Below are 23,432 nucleotides of genomic sequence, written 5' to 3'. Positions count from 1 at the left end.
AGATGTAGGGAAAAAATGGCTCCTAAATGATCTAGTTAATTTCCCTAATTGGCTCTTTTTATAGTAACCATGAGTATTCTATTTCTGAGTTTGAAGCAACAGAGAATTCCTATGGTTTATATTTTTGTGTGTTTTCTTTGAGGCTCATTTGAGTGGCATAATCCCAGCCTTCTGGGTGACAGTGGCCCTTTATGAAAGTGACCCATTTGCCAGCTTTCGTGCTTTGCTTGTTTGAAGGTGGAGTCTTAGACCTGGGTTCCAGCTGAGGAAATGTGTAAATTACTAATTACTACACGGATAGAGAGGGTGATAGCAGGTTGCTTTTAGAATGAACGAGAGAAGGCCACATGAAAGAAAGCACGCAGCATGCAGTCCTAGCTCCAGCTGTGCGGGACAGGTCCCTCCCATGTCCTTCCCACTGGTCTGACTGCAGATCTTTGTTGTGGCACTTCTGACTCAGGCACTCCATCTTTTGTTTTTTCTTTTAATATTTATTTTTATTTATTTATTCATTAAAGATTTTATTTGTTTATTTGACAGAGGGAGACACAGCGAGAGAGGGAACACAAGCAGGGGCAGAGGGAGAGGGAGAAGCAGGCTTCCCGCTGAGCAGGGACCCTGTCGCGGAGCTCAATCCCATACCCTGGGATCATGACCTGAACATAAGGCAGACACTTAATGACTAAACCATCCAGGTGCCCCTAAATGTATAGATTTTTAACTTTAAGTAATCTCTATACTCAACGGGGGGCTCAAACCTACAACCCTGAGATCAAGAGTTGCATGCTTTACTGACTAAGCTAGCTAAGGTCCTCCATCTTAATTAAAAACTTGAGAACAGCTTCTTTCTTTTTTGGTGGGAAAGGATTCTTAACTCAGACCATGCTGTGCTATGGCACATCGCTAATTCATGCTGTCTTTATCTTCTTCAGACTGACATGAGCTGAACTACGCAGTTCTGCCCCTGGATAAAACCAGATTTCCTTCTTGAAGGGGAACTTAATGTGTGTGCAGTACCTTCTTCTTTTGCGTATTTTAATGGGAAGACAATAAAGCCATCCTAAGGGTCACAGGCACCAAAATAATTATTCTAGGAGAACTGCAGAATATTGTAAGAAGGGATTATGGTAGGTTAAAAAGAGTTTATTAATAAAATAATTGTTCTGGTGGCTTTTAATCTAGTACCCATTTGAGTTGAACTTAATCTATAAGTTCTTAATATTGCACAGGAAATTCTGTGTGATATTTAACAGGAAGGAAAAATTCCTTTAACTTAACCAACTATTATAATAATAATTTGTGACAGTCTGGCCATGATCCATTGTTGAAAAATGACCAATTTAAGTCTTCAGGTTTGAGATTGGGTTTTTATCTCAACCTTTTCTTAAGGTTAGAAGCATAATTTTGGATAAAAAATGATTACTTCTCTACAAATCTTGTATTTTATTTCTAGCCATGGCATATGTTTATGTTGTTTCGGGCCTCAATAAATGTTCTTCAGAGATTACATAATAATATTAATAATGATAGCAATATTAAGTACATATAGAGTTACTCTAATTGGCCTATATAAGTTGTCATTAAATCTTCCTTTAAAGCTCTATGAAGTACTAGTTTTATTCCTTGAGAAATTGAGGCACATGTAAGTTAAAACTTAAAGTTAGTAAATGGCAGTGCTAGAATTTCAACCCAAACACTCTGGTTCCTTTTTTTTTTTTTTTTTTGTGCTTTTAACCATTTTGAGGTAATGCTTCAAAATAATCAAAATTAAATGCTGCTGTGTTAGCAGTAAGTATGTATGTGCTGGACATTGTACTAGCTTTGGAGTATGCAACAAAGAACAAGATAGGCACATTCCTGTCCTGGATTTTGTTAGTAGCAGTCCTTGTGCTCATGGACTCCTCCGTGTGGCGGGTACACAGGGCCTCAGAATGGGATGCTGTGCACGAGGTTTCTGTCCTGCATAAACCCCTCAATGACACGGTCAGTGATAGAGAGAACTCAGCCCCTCAGAAGGCAGTCCACTCCACGTCAAGGTGAGTGTAGTTATGACGCGGTTCTTTCCCTTAATAAGGACAAAGAGCTAGGGTGGACTGTTGATATTCCTGGAGGTTAGCCGGTGAAGAGCCTTACTGGAAGCATCTCCCTTCTCCCCTCCCCCCGCCGCAACACACACACACATTCTCTTTTGGAGAAGACTGTGGAGTTTTACTCAGTAAGAACGTCCTGCTCCATTTAACGTATGTGGCAGCAACTTGTTAGTCACATCAAGAGTTTTCCAACTTGGAGAAGTTTACGGATTGCTCTGTGAGAGTTGCTATTTCCATGGGATTTAGATTTTCTGAGCAGTTCCACTTTCAGATGGTAAAACCAGTTGTATTTTTCATAGGTAAGTGATTTCACATCTACACTAGGTGGCAGTAGATAAAAGAGAATAAAATGTCTGCAGGCACTCTCTGGCCGGCTAGGCTAAGATTGGAAGGAAGGTGATTCATCCTCAGGTTTCTTATCGTGGCCTGCCGTGTGGACTCAGAGCTGAGAGGAGGAGGCTGTGTTTTCTGTTATCTGGAGCAGCCAGAAAGAAACAGAGGGGCTGATAGGCCCTGGTCCTCATCCTGCATGGTGCTAACCCCTTTCCTGGGGCACAGACACTCCTGGGCATGTACCTCTAACACAAGTGGCAGGATAATTATAAAAGTCTCTTATTGTTTCCAGAACTCTAGCTATACCCATCAAACATGATAAGTGTTTTTAAAATCATTCTGCTCCTCTGTGTGTATGTACGTGTATGTACACACACACACACGCACACACACACACATATATGTGTGTATATATATATATATATATATACACATACATACATACACACACATCTTCTCAGCCATTAAAAGAAATGAAATCTTGGGGTGCCTGGGTAGCTCAGTGGGTTAAAGCCTCTGCCTTCAGCTCAGGTCATGATCGCAGGGTCCTGGGATCGAGCCCCACAGTGGACTCTCTGCTCAGTGGGGAGCCTGCTTACCCCCTCTCTCTGCCTGCCTCTCTGCCTCCTTGTGATCTCTGTCTGTCAAATAAATAAATAAAATCTTAAAAAAAAAAATGAAATCTTGCCATTTGCAATGATGTGGATGGTACTAGAGGGTATTATGCTGAGTGAAGTAAGTCAATCAGAGAAAGACAACTATCATATGATCTCTCAGATGTGAGGAATTTGAGAGGCAGGGCTGGAGGTTGTGGGGGGTAGGGAAAAAATGAAACAAGATGGGATCGGGAGGGAGACAAACCATATGAGACTCTTAAGCTCACAAAACAAACTGAGGGTTGCTGGAGGGTGGGGGTGTAGGGAGAGGGTGGCTGGGTGATGGACATTAGGAAGGGTATGTACTATGGTGAGTGCTGTGAAATGTGTAAGCCTGATGATTCACAGACATGTACCCCTGGGGCAAATAATACATTATATGTTAATAAAAGTAATTTTTTAAAAAAATCATTCTGCTCCTCTTCCCCTGGGCTCAGCCCTTATCAGCACAGTCCTGGACTGCCGTAGCGGTGTTCTTGCTGTTACCCGACGTCCTTGGTGCTCTGCAGGCCTCTGTCAGATTCACCTTGCTAAACAGCATTGCAGGCTCCAGCTTCTCTGTGTCTTCCCCAGTTCCTTCACCCTTTCCAGTTTGCCCCTTGCCAACCTGTCTTATTACTGCCCTCTCCAAAAGGATCATGTCAGCATTCTGCCTCTGTGCTCAGGAATGCTCTTTACCTCATCTCTGTCTCAGGTTTATTTCCTAAACCTTTGTTTTTAGGGATCCGTCTTAAGCCCTTCCTATGTTTCCTCCATAGAAAAGGTTTTCTCCCTAAATCCCCAGTCAACAGTTTCTTCTTTGAGGTTCTTGTATACTCACTGCTGGTACCATTCATTTGATACAGAGTTCTCCTACCTTTGTTGCCCTTTGTTAACTAATTTGTATTCACAGTCTTTATAAGTATTTGGTGATGATGTGGTTTTATTTTTAATTTTTTTCCTTTGGTCTTCTTGAATTCTGAAGTAACCTCCTTCAGAAGTAATCACCAATCTAGTTAATTATTCCCTTGCTTTCATTTTTTCATTTACTATAACATTTTAACCTATAATTAGATGTTACTTAGTTTTAGATGGTTTTAAGCTTTATACAAATGAAATCATACTGAGTGTATTTCTCTATAAACTGCTTTTTTACTTAAAATCCTGTGGGGCGCCTGGCTGGCTCAGTAGGTTAAGCTTCGGCCTTTTGCTTAGGTCATAATCTCAGAGTCCTAGGATCGAGCCCCACGTAAGGCTCTGTGCTAAGTGGGGAGTTCGCTTGAAATTCTCTCTCTTCCTTAGCCCCTCCCCACTGCTCATGTGTGCTTTCTCTCTCTCTCAAATAAATAAATAAAATCTTTAAAAAGAAATTAAAATCCTGAGAGTCATACGTTTGGATTCTGAATTTGTATAAACATATGTTGTACATAGTTGTATTTCATTTATTTTCACTGCTGTATAGGATTCCAGTGAATGTAATTACCATGACTTATGTGTCTTTTCTGCTGTTGATACACATTAGGGGATTTGGGGCTGTGGCTTTTTTTTTTTTTTCCTCACCATTATAAACAGTACTGCTATAAACAAGACTGGCATCATTGAGCTCTCTCATTTTCAGAACCTAATAGGTGTCAAGTGGCATTTTGCTTTAATCTGGTCTAATTACTGATGTTTCTATAAACCTCGCCATATTGCTGGTCAACTGTTAGGTTTTTTCTTCCATAATTTTTTTTCTTGGGATCAGTGTCTTTCACAGTGATTTGTAGCTGTGTAAGGAAAACCTACTTTTTCAGTTTTAGACAGCATAATCTATCTCCTTTTCCATGATCGGATTATTAACTTTGTGGTGTCCATTGTTAAACAAATTGTTAACTTTGATGTCATCAGATGCATCAGGTTTCTAAAAATTCGGTGTTGTTATTTTTTACCTTATGGTTTTGCTTTTGCGGCTCTTGTTAAGATGTCTTTCTTGACCCCATGTGACAAAGATATTCTTATTTACCTTATAGTTTATAACTTCCTAGTTTTAACATAACATTTAGGTTTTGTAATCTATCTACTGTCCACTTTTGTATGTCATATGGTGAGCCAGTTTTCTCAACTATAATCATCCTTCCTCTATTGATTTGTTGTGCTATTTTTCTTTTGTATTTATTTCCCATGTATATAGGGTGCCGTTTCTGAGATTTTGGTGGTATAGCCTTCTATTTATTTAAGTCTTTTTAAATATCTATCATGTTAGTTTTATTATTTTTCCCATGAGATCTTATACATCTTTGTATGTTTATTGTGATGTATTTAAATTTTTTATGGTGTTGTAAATGATGTTTTTATTCTTTTTTAAAAATTTTTTCTTATTGTTTTTAAAGTAAGCTCTACGCCCAACATGGGACTTGAACTCACCACCCCGAGATCAAGAGTCGCATACTCTACTGACTGAGCCAGCAGAGCACCCCATAAATGATGTCTTTTTCAAATTTACATTTTCTGTGTGTTGAAGTATAGACATGAATTTGATTTTGTGTATGGATTTTGGATTGCATGAATTCTCTTGTTAGTTCTAATGATTAACAGTAGATTCCCTTGGAATTTCTCCGTAGATAATTACATATGAATGACAGTTTTATTTCTTCTGTTCTAATTCTTACATCTTATCACCTTTTATTCCTTTTCTTGTTTTAATGAACTGGCTAGGACTTTTTTCTGCATCTCTGGAGGTGGGTCATTTTATTTTATTTTAAAAAATCCTTTATAAAGGTGAATTATATTGATTTTCGAATGTAAAATCAACTTTTTATTCCTGGAATAAATTCAGCTTGGTCCTAATAATCTTTTTTTTTATACATTGATAGATTTGATAAGCTAATATTATGTTTAAAATTTCTGCATCCATATTCATAAATATGGCAATGTATTTAATTTTAGAATATTAGGAAATACCTCTAGGTTGTTACAAATAGCATCCAGGTTCTTATGGTAGAAAAAACTAATGTTAACTTTTCTTATCTATATACACAGATTAATCCAAAGCTTGAGGTAATTGATTTGCAGACGTCTCCCCCTGTTGTGGATGTCCTTTCTTTTGATTCTACCACAGTAAGTTTTCTTTAACATTTAAGTGGCATTAAATTATTTGGCAAAATACATTTTCCTTAAAAAGTGTGTGGGAGGGGTGCCTAGGTGGCTCAGTGGGTTAAAGCCTCTGCCTTAGGATCAGGTCATGATCCCAGCGTCCTGGGATGGAGCCTCTCATCAGGCTCGCTGCTCAGCCGGGAGCCTGCTTCCCTTCCTCTCTCTCTGCCTGCCTCTCTGCCTACTTGTGATCTCTGTCTGTCAAATAAATAAATAAAATCTTTAAAAAAAAAAAAAAAGTGTGTGGGAGAGGAGATAAAAAGTGGTCTAAATAGCCTAACATTTTAGCATTAATAAAAACAGTTGTACAGTCATATTTACAATATGCCTAAATAGCCACAAGGGGGAGCAGCACCAGTTTCTCAGAAAAGCCTTCACTTCTGATGACCTTAAACTCAGCCTAACCTGTACTCACTGTCTCATTCCCTATCAAGGTGCCATCCAGGTGACATTTCACTTTGTTGTCACAGAACAGATTTTCTTCTCTGTTAATTGCCTTTCAGAGATGCTAAACTCACTTATAGTTTTCTCCTGAGAAGCTATAAAAAAAAGCAGTCCTTTCTCTGTCCATCCCTCTTGATGGATTATGCAGGGATTAAGAATTTCTAGTACTTGCAATTTCGTTTATAACAACTATATATATATATATATATATATATATATATATAATTTACTTACTCAGTGTAAAGTCATACACTGAGAGTTTCAGCCTTTCAGTCTGAGTCTTTTGGCCTTTCCAAGGCAGATCATTACTGCCGTCAATACCCGCTAGTCAGTGCAAAACTAGTCGTAAGAATGAGTGGGAGGAACGGCATGCACACTCTGTTTTCACACTACTGTGATGGTGTCAGTGTAGTTGAGTATTTTGGAGAAATTGTTAATGGGTGGCCAAAAAAGAAAACAAACAAAAACGCTTGACATTATGACATTACACCCTTTCCAGCAGATCTCAAGAATGGTATTTTTGGTAGAGGAATTCTGTAGAGGGACTAGTCCATGTTGAATCTGTCCTGTACCAGAAAGAACTGTATTATTGGGGCACCTGGGTGGCTCAGTTGGTTACCTTCAGCTCAGGTCGTGATCCCAGAGTCCTGGGATCAAGTCCCACATCAGGCTCCCAGCTCCACAGGGAGTCTGCTTCTCCCTCTGACCTTCTCCCCTCATGCTCTCTCTCACTCTCTCTCTCTCTCTCAAATAAATAAGTAAATCTTTAAAAAGCAAGAAGAACAAACAAACAAAAAACCTGTACTTAACCCGAGGCAGAGAAGACTCATGGATCACTCATGAGAAGTTTCACAAAAAGAAATCACCCTGGGTTGGGGGAGGGAGGGTGACCAACAGGCTGATTGTCATGTAGAATTGTCACGGAATCTCAGGCAGGTCCGTGGTCCTGTCTTCTGTAGTATTCATGTTTATAAAATATTTCTCTTAGCACTTCTGCATTAATAGCTTACTTATGGCATTAAAAATTAACTGGACATCTAATTGTTTCCACATGGATTGGTGGCTTATAATAGGTAGGTCAATACATTTATGTTCAATAATTTACTTGAAAAACATAAATTCCAGTGAGTTAGGTTTTTGCCCCTGCTGTAAGAGGACCAAAAGAGAGGTGATGCCTTCTTATGAAGCTGTTATTCTGTAAGATTTGTGTATTCCTGGCCTAGAAGTTATCCTAGATCATCAAAATTTGGTCGACATTTTGAGACTCAGGCTTCTTGCTGGTACCTTTGAAGTTTTGCAAAGCCTCATGACCTGAATAATCCAGACTTTTTTTTTTTTTTTTTTTTTACAGTTTGCTGTGCAAGTGGCCTAATTGCCACCTAGCAAGTGATAGCAGAGTATCTATCCCTTGATGGTGATCCAAAAGTGCCAAAGTCAACTAGTCCATGTTATAGTAACCTAACTCAGGGACTACAATGTATGTGAAATTCTGAGAGGACAGTTCTGTGTGATAAATACATGATAAGTTTGCAGCTATGCTAGTAAACCTTTAATAAGACTGAAGAGTACAAATAGGTCCACATAAGGGATAATATAAGGTTGGATTATAGGAAATTGCCACTTTGTAGGCAAAAATAGTCTAATGTCAGTGATTTCCCATGGTTCAACCCAGTAGTAAGTATTACAAAAAAGACTCTACTGTTACTTTGAGTTATGTGCTTAATGCTTCATAATAAAACAGACAAAAAAACACAGGAAAGCAAAAATATATTTGCCATAAATCAGTTTAGGATTAGGCTAATGAAGTCCCATCTAGGTAGATTCTTTTATAATCTGGAAGATAGCTGGTTGCCTCCAGGGCAAGTTATAAGGATTCCTGATTTTATTTATTTTACTAGGACATTCTCTGAAGATATAAATATATGCTCATAAAGCATCTTTTTTATAAAGAATATCTCTAAAACTTTTCCCTTCAAATTTTCAATATACATATATATATGTATGTTCCTTTTAGCTCATTGATAGATAATTGGGTAGAAAACTAAAGTGAAATCACTTTAAATGTTCATCTTCTCATTAATCTACTGATAAGTAATTCTTAATCTATAGTCTCTGTACCTTGGCTACTTTTCTTTTGCTTCTGCAAACAAACCAGGCACAACTGTAAAGGAGATTTGTTTCCAGTCTGGCGTGAAGCATAACTGCATTAAGTATTTGTGATTTGAACTTTGCATGTGATTATAATTTTAAAACCCAGAGAAATACCAGAAGCCAAAAAAAAAAAAAAAAACCCCCCAAAAACCACCAAACAGTATTGATAGGTGGTTTTGGTTTTTATTGTGGTGGTTACTCTTTATCTGGGGGATTTATTTGTTTGGTTTTCATAGAAGACTGGAAGAAATTTCCCTTAGAATTCATTTCATCAAGATGGGACATAAAAAAGATTACTCTTCAAGCCTTAATTTGTTATATTTCCTAGTAGGACAAAAGCCAGGGTTGTTATGATAGAAGTAGTTGGCTTTTATTCCTACTTTGACTTGATTTTATATTACATTCAGGATGATTTATAGATCTGAGAGTACTGGTATCTGGACTCTGATGCTTTCTTTTTCTTTTTTTTTTTTAAGATTTTATTTATTATTTGACACAGAGAAAGAGATCACAAGTAGGCAGAGCAGCAGGTAGAGAGAGAGGGGGAAGCAGTCTCCCTGCTGAGCAGAGAGCCCGATTCGATGCAGGGCTGGATCCCAAGACCCTGAGATCATGACCTGAGCCAAAGGCAGAGGCTTAACCCACTGAGCCACGAAGGCACCCCACTCTGATACTTTCTTATTACAAGTTATGGCATACAGTATAACAGTTGGAATCTTCCCGGCTTGTACTTGTGCCTCTAAAAGCGGGCAGGACATCTGATGTAATATTTCAGGATCAAAATAAGCTATAACAAATATGCATTTTTTTTTTTCAGATTTTATTTATTTGAGAGAAAGAAGTGAAAGACGGGGCACAGGAGCAGAGGGGGATGGGCAGAGAGAGAGGGAGAAGTAGACTCCTCACTGAGCAGGGAGCTGAATGTGGGGCTCCATCCCATTAGGACTTGAGCAGAAGGAAGACACCCAACTGCTTGAGCCATCCAGGTGCTCCACCAGTCTGCATTTTTGAAGTTTTGCTATAAACAAACAAACAAAAACAGAATTGGGGGAGGGGCAGTTTGTAAAGGGACATACTGGCTGTCAAATAGATGTAATTTTTTAAATGTTGATCTCGAATCCCTAAATCTTCATCTGATTGCATTCTTACTCATTATGTACTGATTTTTTAAGGGTTTTCCGGGATTCCATTGGGTCTTTTAATATTTTCATTTATTCAGTTAGAACTGGACCAACCGTTTTAACAATACGGTTGTAGAGCAGCATTTAGCATTAGCACTGACATTGGATGTGGCCCTATGGGATGTTCCAGACCCTCCCCTATTCTTACCTCTCTCCTATAAAAGGCAGGCAAGATAGGAATTTCTCTTCTGTATCCTAACAAAGTCTTTTTTTAAAACAATACTGACTATAAACAAAATTTATTTTAAAATATTCTAGGATTATTAAAATGTTTTATTCTAGGTCAACTGTATTCCTACGTTTTGATGTATTAATTTTATTATTATTTGTCCTACAAATGAACAAAAAGGTTGATAATCTTGCTAGTGTTTCCTCCGACTGATTGTCAAAACATGGACTCTTCACTGAGAGAGAACCAAAACAGTGTTCTCATCTTCATTCTGGCAACTGTGTAGACTATGAACATAATGTGGGTGTCTTTCTTTAGAATTGGGGACAGTGTTTCAGGTCAGATTAATTCTTTACAATAAATGAGAATTTACAATTATAGGGAAAAAATCATGGGTTTACAGTCTTTTGTTGCTCCATCAGTCAAAATATATAAGATTATAGTACATGAAGACAGAACATGAGATGCTCAGTGAGCTGACTTCAAAAAACTTAGAACCTAGCCCAACAGAAATAAGAGTTCAGGGGCCCCTGGGTGGCTCAGTGGGTTAAAGCCTCTGCCTTCGGCTCAGGTCATGATCCCAGGGTCCTGGGATCGAGCCCCATGTGGGGCTGTCTGCTCAGCAAGGAGCCTGCTTCCTCCTCTCACTCTGCCTGCCTCTCTGCCTACTTGTGATCTCTGTCTGTCAAATAAATAAATAAAATCTTTAAGTAATAAGAGTTTAAGAAATAAGCGACACTTGGAGTATAGTAGATACCAAGTGTATGTGATCGTCACGAAAGTTTACTGATGGAAGTACTCAGAAAAGATCATTAATGGGCTGGAGGATACTAGAGAGATTTCTCTGGAAGGAATCTTTTGACCAGTTCTTGACCTGACCAGAATCGGTTAGGATTTTGTTGGGGACGTTCCAGTTGGGGAAATAGCAAGGTGTAGGTAGATGTCTCCGAAGTAATTGAAAATACATACCACAGCAATCAAAGTGCATCAGTCTAGTTTGGGATCTTTAAGTTGCTTGACTCAGTGGGTAGCAGATGTGGCAGAATGCCAAGAACATGCCTACGCACAACATATATGTCTCTTAATCCGTATTGTTGAGTAACTGTTCTGTGTCATTCATCGTTCTTGATTTTAGGAAAAGGGAATGAAACAAAAACACCTGCCCCCGAGTAGCCTGCTTCCTACATCCTAGTGGGGAAGACAGGCAATTCACAGATTAAAAGAGACTGTACAGTGTGGTAGGGCGTAGCGTATATAGCCCCCCGCCCCCAGAAGGCAAAGGTATAGGAAGCGCTGAAGGCAGACAGGAGGAGGGATGTGCTTTAGGTATGGCCAGGATGAGATTCACGCGTGAGGAGTGAAGGGGACAGCCATGTGGATATCTGGGCAGGTGCCCCCGGCAAGTGGGAGCAGTGCTGGAAGGGCAGATTGGGAGTGAGAGAGGAGTCAGCAGAGGCTTTCCTTCCGAGGCGGAACTTGTTTGACTTGGGTTTTAATAGGTTCACTGCAGCTATGACTGTGTTGAGAACCAGCTGCAGGGGTGGTGGTGGAGAGAAGCAAGCAGATTGGCTAATTAGGAAGCTACTGAATAGTCAGATGGCCGTCCGGAGTTCCTTGATCCACAGTGGTAGCGGAGGAGGTGGTGTAAGTGATCTGATTCTGGATGTGTTTTGAAGGCAGAGCCAAGAGGATTTCCTGACAGGTTGGATGTCAGCTGTGGGATTCCCTACCTCCTTTCCCCAGGGATGGTAAGGTGTAGCCTTGAGTAACCTCAGGATAGCTGAGATTATCTCCTGGCTCTGCATCATTTTGCCAGCGGGATTGCTGAAAGAAGAACTGTGGCTTTACCACATCCTTTTTTAGGCTCAGGAAAGCGATCAGATCAGTTGAATCTGATACTATGCTGTTGCTGTGACTTAGGGAAGCGCAGTGGTAAAACACTCCTCTCTCCTAGACGTCACTGAGATGGATGTTTTTCAGCAAAGTGGACTCATTTCCCTGTTGGAAAGACTTTTGTCTCAGCGTATTTTTAGGAAGAAAAATGTTGCATGCTTCCATGGAGATAGTCATATGGTATATGCTCTCTGAAAAATATTAATGCATTGATAAACTCTATGGACATACAAAGAGTAAACTCGCAGATACAGAGGGAATATTTCCATGGATGTTGTGGCAACAGTTTGTCCTGGCTACTGAACAACATTGTGTAACTAGTTCAGTTATTCCAGTTCCTAACTGCTTATGTAAGCAAAGATTTAGAAAGACTTACTCAAAAGAACATGGTGTATGCAAACCTAAATGTCTCAAAACTAAACTGTATAACTTTAAAAGTGTAAAATGGTAATATGCGATTTATTGTCCTCAGACTCCCCATTTACTTTTCCAGGAAAATAAGTAAAAATCAGGTTGCACAATCCTCCTGCTTTCACTACTTTCCTGTATGCTAACATTGCTGGCTTTACGTATATAAACCATCTCCAAATTTGGAGGCAGGGAGATTCTTTTTGAACTTTTTAAACTTTGTAGTATTTTTTAACATAGCATTTGATTTTTAAGTTTAGTCCATATGATTTCTGAAACTAGGTATGTTTGTAACTTTGTTGCTGCTTACTAAGCTTTAGGAAACAGACATGTGAACCATATCTGTAGACATTGGTTCAGTGGCCCTGTGCTATCTTTCTCCTGACCACCCTTGGTCTAAGCATTTGAAGGGAAATGAACATAGATATTTGTAGAATCTATATCCGGACTAACTAGCTGGTACCTTCCACATTTTGTCCACCTTTTATTAAAAGACTTTTAGTCTTCATTTCAAACAATAATGAGCCTGTTAAGTAGGACACAGTGATTTTTTTTTTTTTTTTAAATCAGGAACTCCAAAAGTTAAATGTAACTCTTGAAATGCTTAGTAGGAATAAAAGAGGAATTCTCATCTGGGTTGAGAAGTAATTTTAAAACGTTGTCCTTTGAAATTGTAAGAAATGAAGTAATTAAATTGTCAGACATTTTAAAAAGAAGATGTACATGATAATCGATGGAAGTAATGAAGAAAAACGTTTTCACAGACCTATTACCAGTTAGATGAAAACAGCACATTTTCTTTTTTTCAGATACAAGTTATTTTAGAGATAGGAAAGAAAATATTAGAGATAGAAAGAGACTACTTCCAAATTAGTTGTGTCTTTGCTTTTGAAGTATATCGTGACCCATATATTAGAAAACTACCAACAGTTGTGGATGTGATAGCTGACCTTTAAAAAAATGTGGTTTTGGATGGTAAAAAGGAAAAAAAAAATCCAACTAAAACTTTCTAACTTTTTAGTCTGTTAAAGGAACATGACTTTTTTCTTTTTCTTTCTTTTTTTCTTTTATTTTTAGATGACACAGATCTGATAATCTGTAAAGTTTACCAAGATAGTACAGCTAGAAAAAGAGATTAATAGTGTAGGTCAGAGGCTTTCTTTTTTCCTTCAAATAAAATATATTTTTTAATAAAAAATCATAATGATCTTAAGTTCCAAGGTTTGACTTAGCTATATTGAAAAATATATTAATTTTTGAGTTTTATTCCCAGGTTCAAGGTCACAGAGAAAGAAAGCTTACATTAATGTTTCCTTTCACCAAAAAAATGTTAACACAAATTACATTTCAACAAAAATTATTCAGGACTTAAACTCTTCTCTATGAAATGTACAAAAGAAGAAATTTTAAAAAAAGGAGATGCTCTCCAAAAAGATTTTATAAAATACGCTCTTTGGCAGCCCAACAGGGTACTTTTTTACAATTTCCTTTAGAAAATTAGCACGTTTCTGGGAACTGGAGGTGTTGAAGTTCCAGGTATTATTTCTGCCTTCCAGCTCCCTGAGATATTGTCTGTCTAAGCCGTGACCCCTAACTGCTGCAGTACTACCCCCGTCCCGGGCCTGGGAATCTCAGCCGCACCCCTGGTTCCCACAGCTGAGCCTGAGGCATGCTGAAAATGCCCCACAGCTCTCTCCGCCCACACATCCAGTAACAACTGGTTCCTTCCTCTTCCTGTGGAAGAGCAACATCCTCTGAAATGAGAAGAAATGCACCCTGAGGAATGCAAGAACAGCAGTGAGCTTTTCACACAGGAAATTACTCCAGTAGCGCTCTGAAAAGTGCCTGTCTCTTGGACTGTCAGCCGGGAATGAGCTTCCTGCGGCTGACGGAGAGGATGGTTCACTGTGGAGCTAAGCACCACATACGGGTCTGTCAGAATTTCGTGGAAAATCGTGAACGCATTGTTCTGTCCATCCCTACCTATCTGGTTTTGAGTTATTTGGTGCTGCATACATGGGAAAGCTAGTTGGCTTTGCCCTTCTATTTAGACACTTGACAGTTAATTACTTGCTGGAAGTAATCAATAATCTGCTAATAGAATTTTCAGTCATTTCAATTGTACTTTATGAAATCAGGTTTGGTAAAACGTGTTAGGGCTTCAAAGAAATTAAAACCCTTACAATCAGTGACGTGGCTATTAAGGCCAGTGCTGATCCTTTTCTAGTTCCTCCTGTGTCTTTCCATTTCCTTTCTTTTACTTTCTGAAGTTTAGGCATCAGTAGAAGGTAACGTATTGTGTGCACAATCATACATTCTCAAACACAGATACAACTGTTGCTTTGAACCAACCAACCAACTCCTATCATTTACATTTCAAATGGATTTTTACAGTTGAAGAATGTTTTAGTATAACTTGACTTTTTTTTAAAACTAACTCCCATAGCGTTTTCTCTTTGCGTGAGATAATGATGGCCACCACAAAGCCCAATTTGTGTATTACATGTACATTTTAAATTGCTTTCCAAATCAATTGGAGGTTTCAGTGCTTATGGTCACAAAATTCTTTTACTTTTTGCGTGTTTGGATTATTTTGCTAAAGCACATACAAGTCAACTTGTTTGTTCTAAGTTGAAGGGGAGATGGAGAAGGAATGCCAGGCATTTCCTCTTCCTTTTCAGAATGTCTTTTTAATGAACATTCCTCTTCTCTCCTATGAACAAACCATCTCAAGTCAGCCAGGGGCCTCTAAGTGCCTAGGGTCCAATAATCCAACACATTTCCTTTGTTTCTCCAGCGCTACTGAGGTCTTGTTCCATGCATTTACTATTTCTTCTTCCCTCTGTGCTTCCTTTCAGCCTTTACAGACTTCCAAACCTGTTTAACCAGCTCCCTATATTAAATTCTCTCTGTTAAAATAACTCTTGTGGTTTCTGTTTTCCTGTTGGATCCTGAATGATCATTCTAAAGATCCTAAATCATCTTTAAAAAATAATAAGACAGACTGACAAAGACTTCTATTCAAGTACGTTTATTCCAGCATGACTCTTAATAACAAGAGAGTGGACACAAATCAAATGTCCTTTATGAGAGTAAGGGTTAAATAGAAGGATAGTATATCCATGAATGGAATATTATGTAGCCATACCACATTTAACAACAACTAAATACAATGTGTGTTATTCTAGATTTGATCCTGGGTCAGTGGGGAAATTGCTACATAGGACATGATTAAGACAGTTGGCAAAAACGTACTATCAATATTAGATGATAATATCAATGCTAAATTTCCTGATTTTGATGATAATACTGTAGTTGTATGGGAAAATGGTCTTGTCCTTAGGAAATACCCACAATAGTAATTAAGGTAAAGAGGCATAGTGTCTATAGCTTTTCTCAAAAGATTCCAAAAAAAATTAGATAAACAGATAATGATATAGAAGATGTGACAAAATGTCAGCACATGAATCTGCATGAAAGATATATGAGAGTCCTTTTCATTATTCTTGCAACTTTTTTATAAGCTTGAAATTATTTCACAATGGAAGTTAAAAATCACTTATATGTCTTGTAAGGGTATGATTTTTATTTTTTAAAATTTTAAAATATGATTTTTGTTTATCTTTTTATTAAGTGAAAAAAGAATATCGCAAACAATATGATTCTAATTTTATCAAGGGACACAAATACGTGTCTCCATTCAGTGGAATTCTTTCTGAGCGTCTTGTATGTCTTGAATACCAACCTGGGCATTTGAAATTTACCCAAGGTCATCCAGCCAGTAAGTAACAAAGCTGGATTTCGAACTCTATCTAGTTTTACAGTGTGCTTTTAACCACTTTGTAATGTCCATGTGTATGCTTTTAAAGCAGTAACTTTCCAAATTATACAAAGAATGAAAAACAAGGAGAAAAAAGACAAGAAACAAAAAATTACCAGGAGACAACTGTTGTGAACATTTAAAATATTTTCTCCCAGGAAGAGGTTGCTGCTGTTAGATGCTAGAGGCCTGGAGAAGAGGCCCTGCCCTCCAGCCTCAAGAGCTCAGAAGGCAGAGCCTGCAGACTGAACCCAGACTTCTGAGGGCCACTGGTCACCTGGTGCGAATGTCTCTGTGAGGTCAAGGCTGTTGCTGGGAAGAGGCTGACTGGCGTCAGACAGGGAGAGGAGTCTCTTCTGTCCCCTCCGACCTCTATCCTCCCCATCATGGCTCCTTTTGGCAGAGCCTATCAGGGAACCCATTGGCAAGAGAAAGCTGTAGTTCATAGAGGCCCAATCTCAGCATCACAGAATAGAGTTTTGAAGGGTGGATTCGGAACCAAGAAACATATTCTATAAGAGGAATCACTGAATTAAAGGATAGGAACTTTAAAAAAACCAAAAACTATAGGCAAATTCAGTCTAGAATGTGTGAATTTGGATCCCACTAGTTCTATATGAGGGTGCCCACTTACTATATTTTAAAACATATGTTAGGTGTTATACTTACTTAATTATTAATTGTTTAATTTTAAAAGGCTTTAAAAATCTAATAAGTAAGAGGTGTTTTTATTTTTTAGTGAAGTGAGCTTTTTAAAAAATATTTCTGACCAAAAAAATTGGATATATTTTGTGTGTATTGTGTATATATATACACATATATATGTATATATATATATTGTGTATATATTGATGTGTTCAGTGGGATGTTTTGATATATGATTACATGGTGTAAGAGGACCGCAGTTGAAGTAATTAACATATCTGTTATGTCCCATAGTTACCTTTTGTGTGTGTGGTAAGAACAGTGACTTGTGTGCTTCAAACTGTTTTCATGATTTCCGCTCATTCCTATTTCTCAGCATTGCTTTTTTGTGTGGTTGCCCATTTTTCTTATTGTTTTGTTAATTTTAAAATTGATCCTTAAGTCATTTTAACTGATAAGGTTGACCATCTTTGCCATGTGCTACAAAGTTTTCTTTGCTATTTCTCCTTGAATTCTCTTTCTGATTTTTGATAGGTTTAGTTGCATTAACTTCTTGAAAAGTATCATTATTTTAATTTTATGATTTCTTCAGAGTTTTTGCAAAGGAAGTCCTTCCCTACTTCCCAAATATATCCCTAGCTACTCTTATTAAGTGGTTTTTTTTTTTTTTAAATTTAATTTATTTGAGAGAGAAGGGAGCAGGGAGAAGCAGAGGGAGAGAGAGAATGAGTGTGTGCAGGAGCTGGAGGGGCAGAGGGAGAGAGGCAGGCAGACACCCCACTGACTCAGAGCCTGATGTGCTGGGCTCTATCCCAGGACCCTGGGATCATGACATGAGCTGAAACCAGTAGTCAGATGCTGAACTGATTGAGCCACCTGGGCGCCTCTTAAAGTTTTATTTTTAGCAATTAAATCTGCAATTCTAGATGAATTGATTTTGGTGTTATAAATTACATATTTATAGTTAACAAAGTTATCCTCCATTTGTATTGTTTCTTTCCTCATTGATTTGAACCTTCTTAAAACTAAATCCTTATGTACTTGTCTCTGGGGATTTTGTCTTCTGTCTTATTGATCTGTTTGCTCTCTATTTTCATACCTTAATTATTGTAACTTCAAAATATTTCGTTAAAATACAGTGCGCAAGTTTTCCCTTCAAATGTTTCTTGGATAGTCTGACCTAGTATTTATCCATATGAACTTCAGAATCATTTTGTCAGTTGTCCAAAAACATTCTTTTGGAATATTGATGAGAGTTGCCTTTTATTTATAAAATAATTTGAGGAGAATTTGCCAACTTTACCATCTTTATTTGCTTATCTAGGAATATAGCATTATAGGTATGTATTTTAAAGTTTCACTGAATCAAGTTTAGGAGCATTCTCCTTACGTGCCTGTGGTATTCACAAAAATAGTCACCATTTCTTATGTACGACTAAGCATTTTATCTCCTTACTAAGGATGCACACAGACTCTATCCACAAATTAGCTCTAAAGAGGTTAAGGTAGCTTGCCAAGGGATACCTGGGTGGTTCAGTCAGTTAGGCATCTGACTCTTGATTTTGGCTCAGTTCATGATCTTAGGGTCTTGAGATCAAGCCCTAAATCAGGCTCTGTGCTTATAGGGTGTCTACTTGAGATTTTCTCTCTCCCTCTTCCTCGGCCCTCCCCCTGTTCACAAACTCATGTACTCAATCTCTTCCTCTTTCTCCAATAAATAAATAAATCTTTAAAAAAAAAAAAAAAGATACTGAGGTAACTTACCCAAAGTTACACCAAATGTGAAGTGATAGAAGCAAGGGCTCGAATGGGACTAAGTTCTGAGCCCACACTCACCCCCTGCACTCCACCACTCCCCCAAAGGGTTCAGCTACCCACATCACATTCATTCTAAATCCTAGTTTTAGCATCCTTAGTATCAACAGGGCTTATCCTCAGTAAATATTTCTTCACTGGTATAATATAGTAGCCAAAAAAGCCTGACGAGTATTTGTTTGGGGAGAAAAGGGGGACAGGTTTTGAGGATCCCAGTACTTGGTTGGGAACATATGGAGAAATGGGCCCTAGTGTCAGTGCTTACAAGTAATCCGTTGTGGGATTTCATACATCCCCCATTCCTGTTCGCCAAGTACTTAAATCCTCGGCACATGCCAGGCTTTAACAAGCACAGATCCTTAATTAGTATTGGAATCCTGATGGAGAAGAATTGTTTGTAGCAGACGCACTGTCTCTTACTGACTGTCCAGGAGGCATTCCCTGTTGTGTGCTGGTCACAGGTTATTCCAGCCTAGCTGTGTGGATACAGCTTCCTGGTAAGAATAGTTATTGAGGGGCACCTGGGTGGCTCAGTGGGTTAAAGCTTCTGCCTTCGGCTCAGGTCATGGTCCCGGGGTCCTGGGATCGAGCCCCGCATCGGGCTCTCTGTTCAGTGGCGAGCCTGCTTCCTCCTCTCTCCCTCTCTGCCTGTCTTTCTGCCTACTTGTGATCTCTGTCTGTCAAATAAAGAAATAAAATCTTTAAAAAAAAAAAATAGTTATTGAGCTCTCCGATCTTTAAGTCTCTTTCCCAACCATAGAATGGCTTAACCTCCTTAACAGGGCTTTTTGGTTACTTTTCTTTGACTCCTCCCCCCAGGAGCCCAACCTTATCCTACTAGGATGTTCACTTTTGTTGTTGTTGTTGTTGTTGTTGTTGTTTTGTCTTGTTTTTGTTCATTGCTTTTGAGGAAAGGATATTCTTTGTGGTAAGAATCGTGAATGCGTAAGTTTTCTTTGGTGCTGTTATTGCTGTTTGTTCTGGTGGTTGCAGGTTTTATTTCCTTTGTAGAGTAGATGGTAACTTCGGTTTCCATCAGATTTGGTTATGTGTGATTTCTATGAAGTGAATCCTGTTTTCCACTGCCTTTTATTTTTAAACAGAACTATGTTTTCTTGGTAAATATCCTTAGTTTGCTGGGCTGGAAATCTTGTGGGCAAGGCTGGAAAGCTTACCCAAACTCGTACTTTGTTTCTATTGATTTGAGTCATTTTTGCAAATATACATCCATTTGCAGAACCCGGGCAGTCTCCTCCAACCTTTTTTTCCTCTTGCTGTTACTATTGCTCAGATTCCAAGTACTTGCTGTTCCGAGGGATCCAGTTCTTCCATGTTCACTGCTCCTCGGCCTCCGCCGGTATCCCCTCTTTGGGAGCCATTATGTAACAGAGCTGTGTTTCCATGTTGTACCTTGTCCCCACAGGTGGGAACTTCCAAAGACATTTCCTAGTTCACTTGATCAAGTTCTGTTTGAAGCTTTAGGTTCAGTAAAATGGGTCTGTGCCCACTTTGTCCATTCTGTGCATAATTAATATTATGTAAAATGAATTAATTCTAAATGACATCTAGCATCAGGCAAATTACCATGCTGAGGAATGTTATTCCAATTCTGAAATAATGCATTTTGAGGATAAGAATTAATAACAATGAAATTTGAGAATGATAACTAAAATAATTTCTCATCTTAAATAGAACTGGAAATGCATTATTAAGACAAAGTGAAGACATTTGTGTGCTTTGGAAAACCAATTGAAAATCTGAAAAAATTTGACTAAGCAATGTACTCTCCCAGATTTGTACTTTTAGAAAATTCTGTGTACTTTCTGTATAATTCTGTACACGGTAGAATTACTGAAAAAAATTCAAGATGTTAATGCTATTTTAAAAGAAGTTGTTCTTTCTTTTTTAAGAAATCATTTCTATACTTATGTGTTCTGTGAATTGTGAATGCATAAAACTATGCCTATTTACATTTTGGACACTGATGTACTAGAGGGTCACATCCTTTTCTCTCACCTCTGGAAAAGCAATTACTTTCTGGCCTACAACTAGATGACATGAACAATTGCACATGAATAAGATTATTTAAAAAATTCATCACCATTTTTCAAGTTGAGTATACTAGTAGGTTTACCAAACAGAATTGGGGGAAAAAATTGTTTTAATTTCAAAATAAATGATCTCTTCCCTTAAGTACACTTAAAACTTGTTATTCAGAGAGCAACAGTTTTCTCTAAGGTATACTAATAATATTTTAATCAAGTGTTAATATCTTTTTATTTGTGCTACTATGTGCTTATGACTATTTTTATGTATTTATTAGTGAAGGGAATTGACATCCGTGGAGTTTATATCTCAGACTGTGTTTTGTTTATTTTTAGTGTTCACTTTGGCACTCCTTCCAGGCGGTTGTCTTGGCAACAACGGTGTTGTTTCTACCTGTCGTGTGTCTATGCAGTTAAGCTCTTCCATTAGCTTCCCATCACCGCTTACTTCATGTAAATGTTCTAGATGTTGTATCCAGCCATTAACTTATATAATTTTTCCTATAGCATTTTTAGTCAATTTTTTTTCCTAAACATGAGAAAGAATAGATTTTATGAGAATCTAGGCAGTGAATTTTAAATGGAAAAAAATCAGAGTGTACTAAAAGTTTTTGTCTTTTCCTCCTGCCTCATTCCCTCCTGGTGCCAAAATATTTCTCACACCAGGGTAGGAGATTTGAATCTGGCCATAATAAGTAGAATTTACTTGATTAAACTCTGTTTCTTATATACCCAGCACAAAGAATCTGGAGTACCTAGTAGACGGTACACGAAGATTGTGTCCAACCGTGCTTGTTATAATGAACAAAAAGGCCAATGCATGTGGAATCATTTACTCTCTGGCCATAGCTCAGCAGACCCCAGACAAGTGAATCTTGGAAAGGAATAGAAAATCCCTCTAAGAACCAACCACAGATGAGCTGGATTTCTGTAGGAGCTGAGCTCGGAGCAATGAACCTTGTTGTGTTAGTGTGGTTTGGCCTGTCAGGAGAAGGCTCAACAGACATTGTTCATTCTTTTCTCAGAAAGGATTGTGCCAGGTCTTAGGTGGGAACTGGAGGCTGGGGAGAAGGATGCATGTAGGCTGTAAATCTAAGCAAAAGCTATTGTAGAGAGTTACATGATACGGTGAGAGTCTGTATTGGGGACATTAGACATCATTAGGTATGTGGATAAGGTGGAATCAGAGACAGTTCTTCTGGAAAGACATTTGAACAAGATATAAAACCTTGCTATTCAGGGGCACCTGGGTGGCTCAGTGGGTTAAGCATCTGCCTTCAGCTCAGGTCGTGAGCCCGGGGTCCTGGGATCAAGCCCCCAAGGTCGGATCCCTGCTTCTCCCTCTCCCTCAGCCACTCCCCCTGCTTGTGCTCTGGCAGGCTCTCTCTCAAATAAATACATTCTTTACAAAATTTAAAAAAAACAAAAAACAAAAAACCTTGCTCTTTAAAATGTAGTCCATGAATAGTCTGCTTGAGCATCATCTGGGACCTTATTAGAAATACGGATTCTCCAGTCCCATCCTAGACCCTCTCACCCTAGGATGAGTCCCATCCTAGACCAACATGTACATTGAAATTTGAGAAATGCGATCTAAAGCTTCAGAGACAGCTGAGATGAGAGGGTTAGGAGTACTGGAGTGGTCTAGACAGAACGTTGTGTGCGAAGACTGTCTTGCAGGGGGCTGGGTATTCCCTAGGGACTGAAACGAGGGCTGGAGCGCAGGGATGGGTGGGAGCATGTCGTGTCCTGGCAGCCCAGAGAGGAGTGCTTCAAGGGCATGGGTAGCAACATAAATGAAAGCCAGGAGAAGGACTGAAAAATATTTGGTGAGTTTGGCAGAGATTTTTGGTTACCATTTCTGATGGAATAATACAGGTGCAAGCCCATCTGAAGAACAATGAGTGGGAACAATGAGTGTCTGGGGGAAGGGTGAGCAAAAGAGACGGATAGAATAGATCTTTCTTTCTTTCATTCAATACATTTGCTGAACACTGTTATATACCAAGCAGTGGGAATGTACAGATGAGGGACTATGTCCAAAAATAGGGATATATGCCTAAGTTGCTATGGGAGTCCAGGAGCAGAGTGGCTAAATAAGGAATGTGTGTGTGTGTGTACACATGTGTGTGTGCAGACTAGAAAAGTAAAATGTGGAACAAAAAGTTAATCAGAAATAACCTCCCAGATGGGTTGATACCTGAGCAGATTCTTTAAGAATTTGCCTGATTATATGGAAAGCAAGGACAGAGCTCAGTTTCTGCATACACAAGAAGGCTTGAGAGGGCATGGTGAGTTCAGAATACTGTGGGCGTTCCTGATTGCAGCACTGGGGGAGGGGGTTGAGGGATAGCAAGACAGGAGGCAGGAGAGAAGAGATGAAACTGGGTCATGAATGACCTTGAATGCCCTCTGAAGGTGTTGGGACACCCTGAGAAGTTCAGATGGACCAATGAAGGATTTTAAGCAGGAGAGTGACAAGCGAATTTGAATTTCAGAATAGGTACTTCGAAAACATAACGGAGGGGTAACAGGGAGGTGAGACTGGAGGCATAGAAAAGTGGGGGCCAGTTGCAGTAGTATTCCAGATAGAAAGCAGGGAGTGCTTGATCGAGAGCAATAACATAGGGTATGGAGAGGAGGTGACTGACCTTAAATTTGGAACTGCTGA

The 23,432-nt window shown here is 38.7% G+C and overlaps 1 protein-coding gene across 3 annotated transcripts in view; it reads left to right on the top strand.

Annotated features, from left to right (window-relative positions):
- Window positions 1-23,432, top strand: part of POC1B (POC1 centriolar protein B) — a 99,489-nt gene that overhangs the window by 53,234 nt on the left and 22,823 nt on the right. For 2 of the 3 annotated variants that reach the window (XM_032874194.1, XM_032874193.1), the window contains one exon: window positions 6,077-6,154. The exons of the other annotated variant lie outside the window; for it this stretch is intronic. In XM_032874194.1, coding sequence (XP_032730085.1) covers window positions 6,077-6,154 — 78 coding nt within the window. The remainder of the gene's footprint in view (window positions 1-6,076; window positions 6,155-23,432) is intronic. 3 annotated transcript variants of the gene reach the window in all.

The sequence above is a fragment of the Lontra canadensis genome, unplaced genomic scaffold, assembly GCF_010015895.1.
Source record: "Lontra canadensis isolate GAN:19392208 unplaced genomic scaffold, GSC_riverotter_1.0 scaffold52, whole genome shotgun sequence".
Classification (NCBI taxonomy): domain Eukaryota; kingdom Metazoa; phylum Chordata; class Mammalia; order Carnivora; family Mustelidae; genus Lontra; species Lontra canadensis.
Note: the sequence above shows the minus strand (reverse complement) of the source record. Positions and strands in the feature narration are given on the sequence as shown.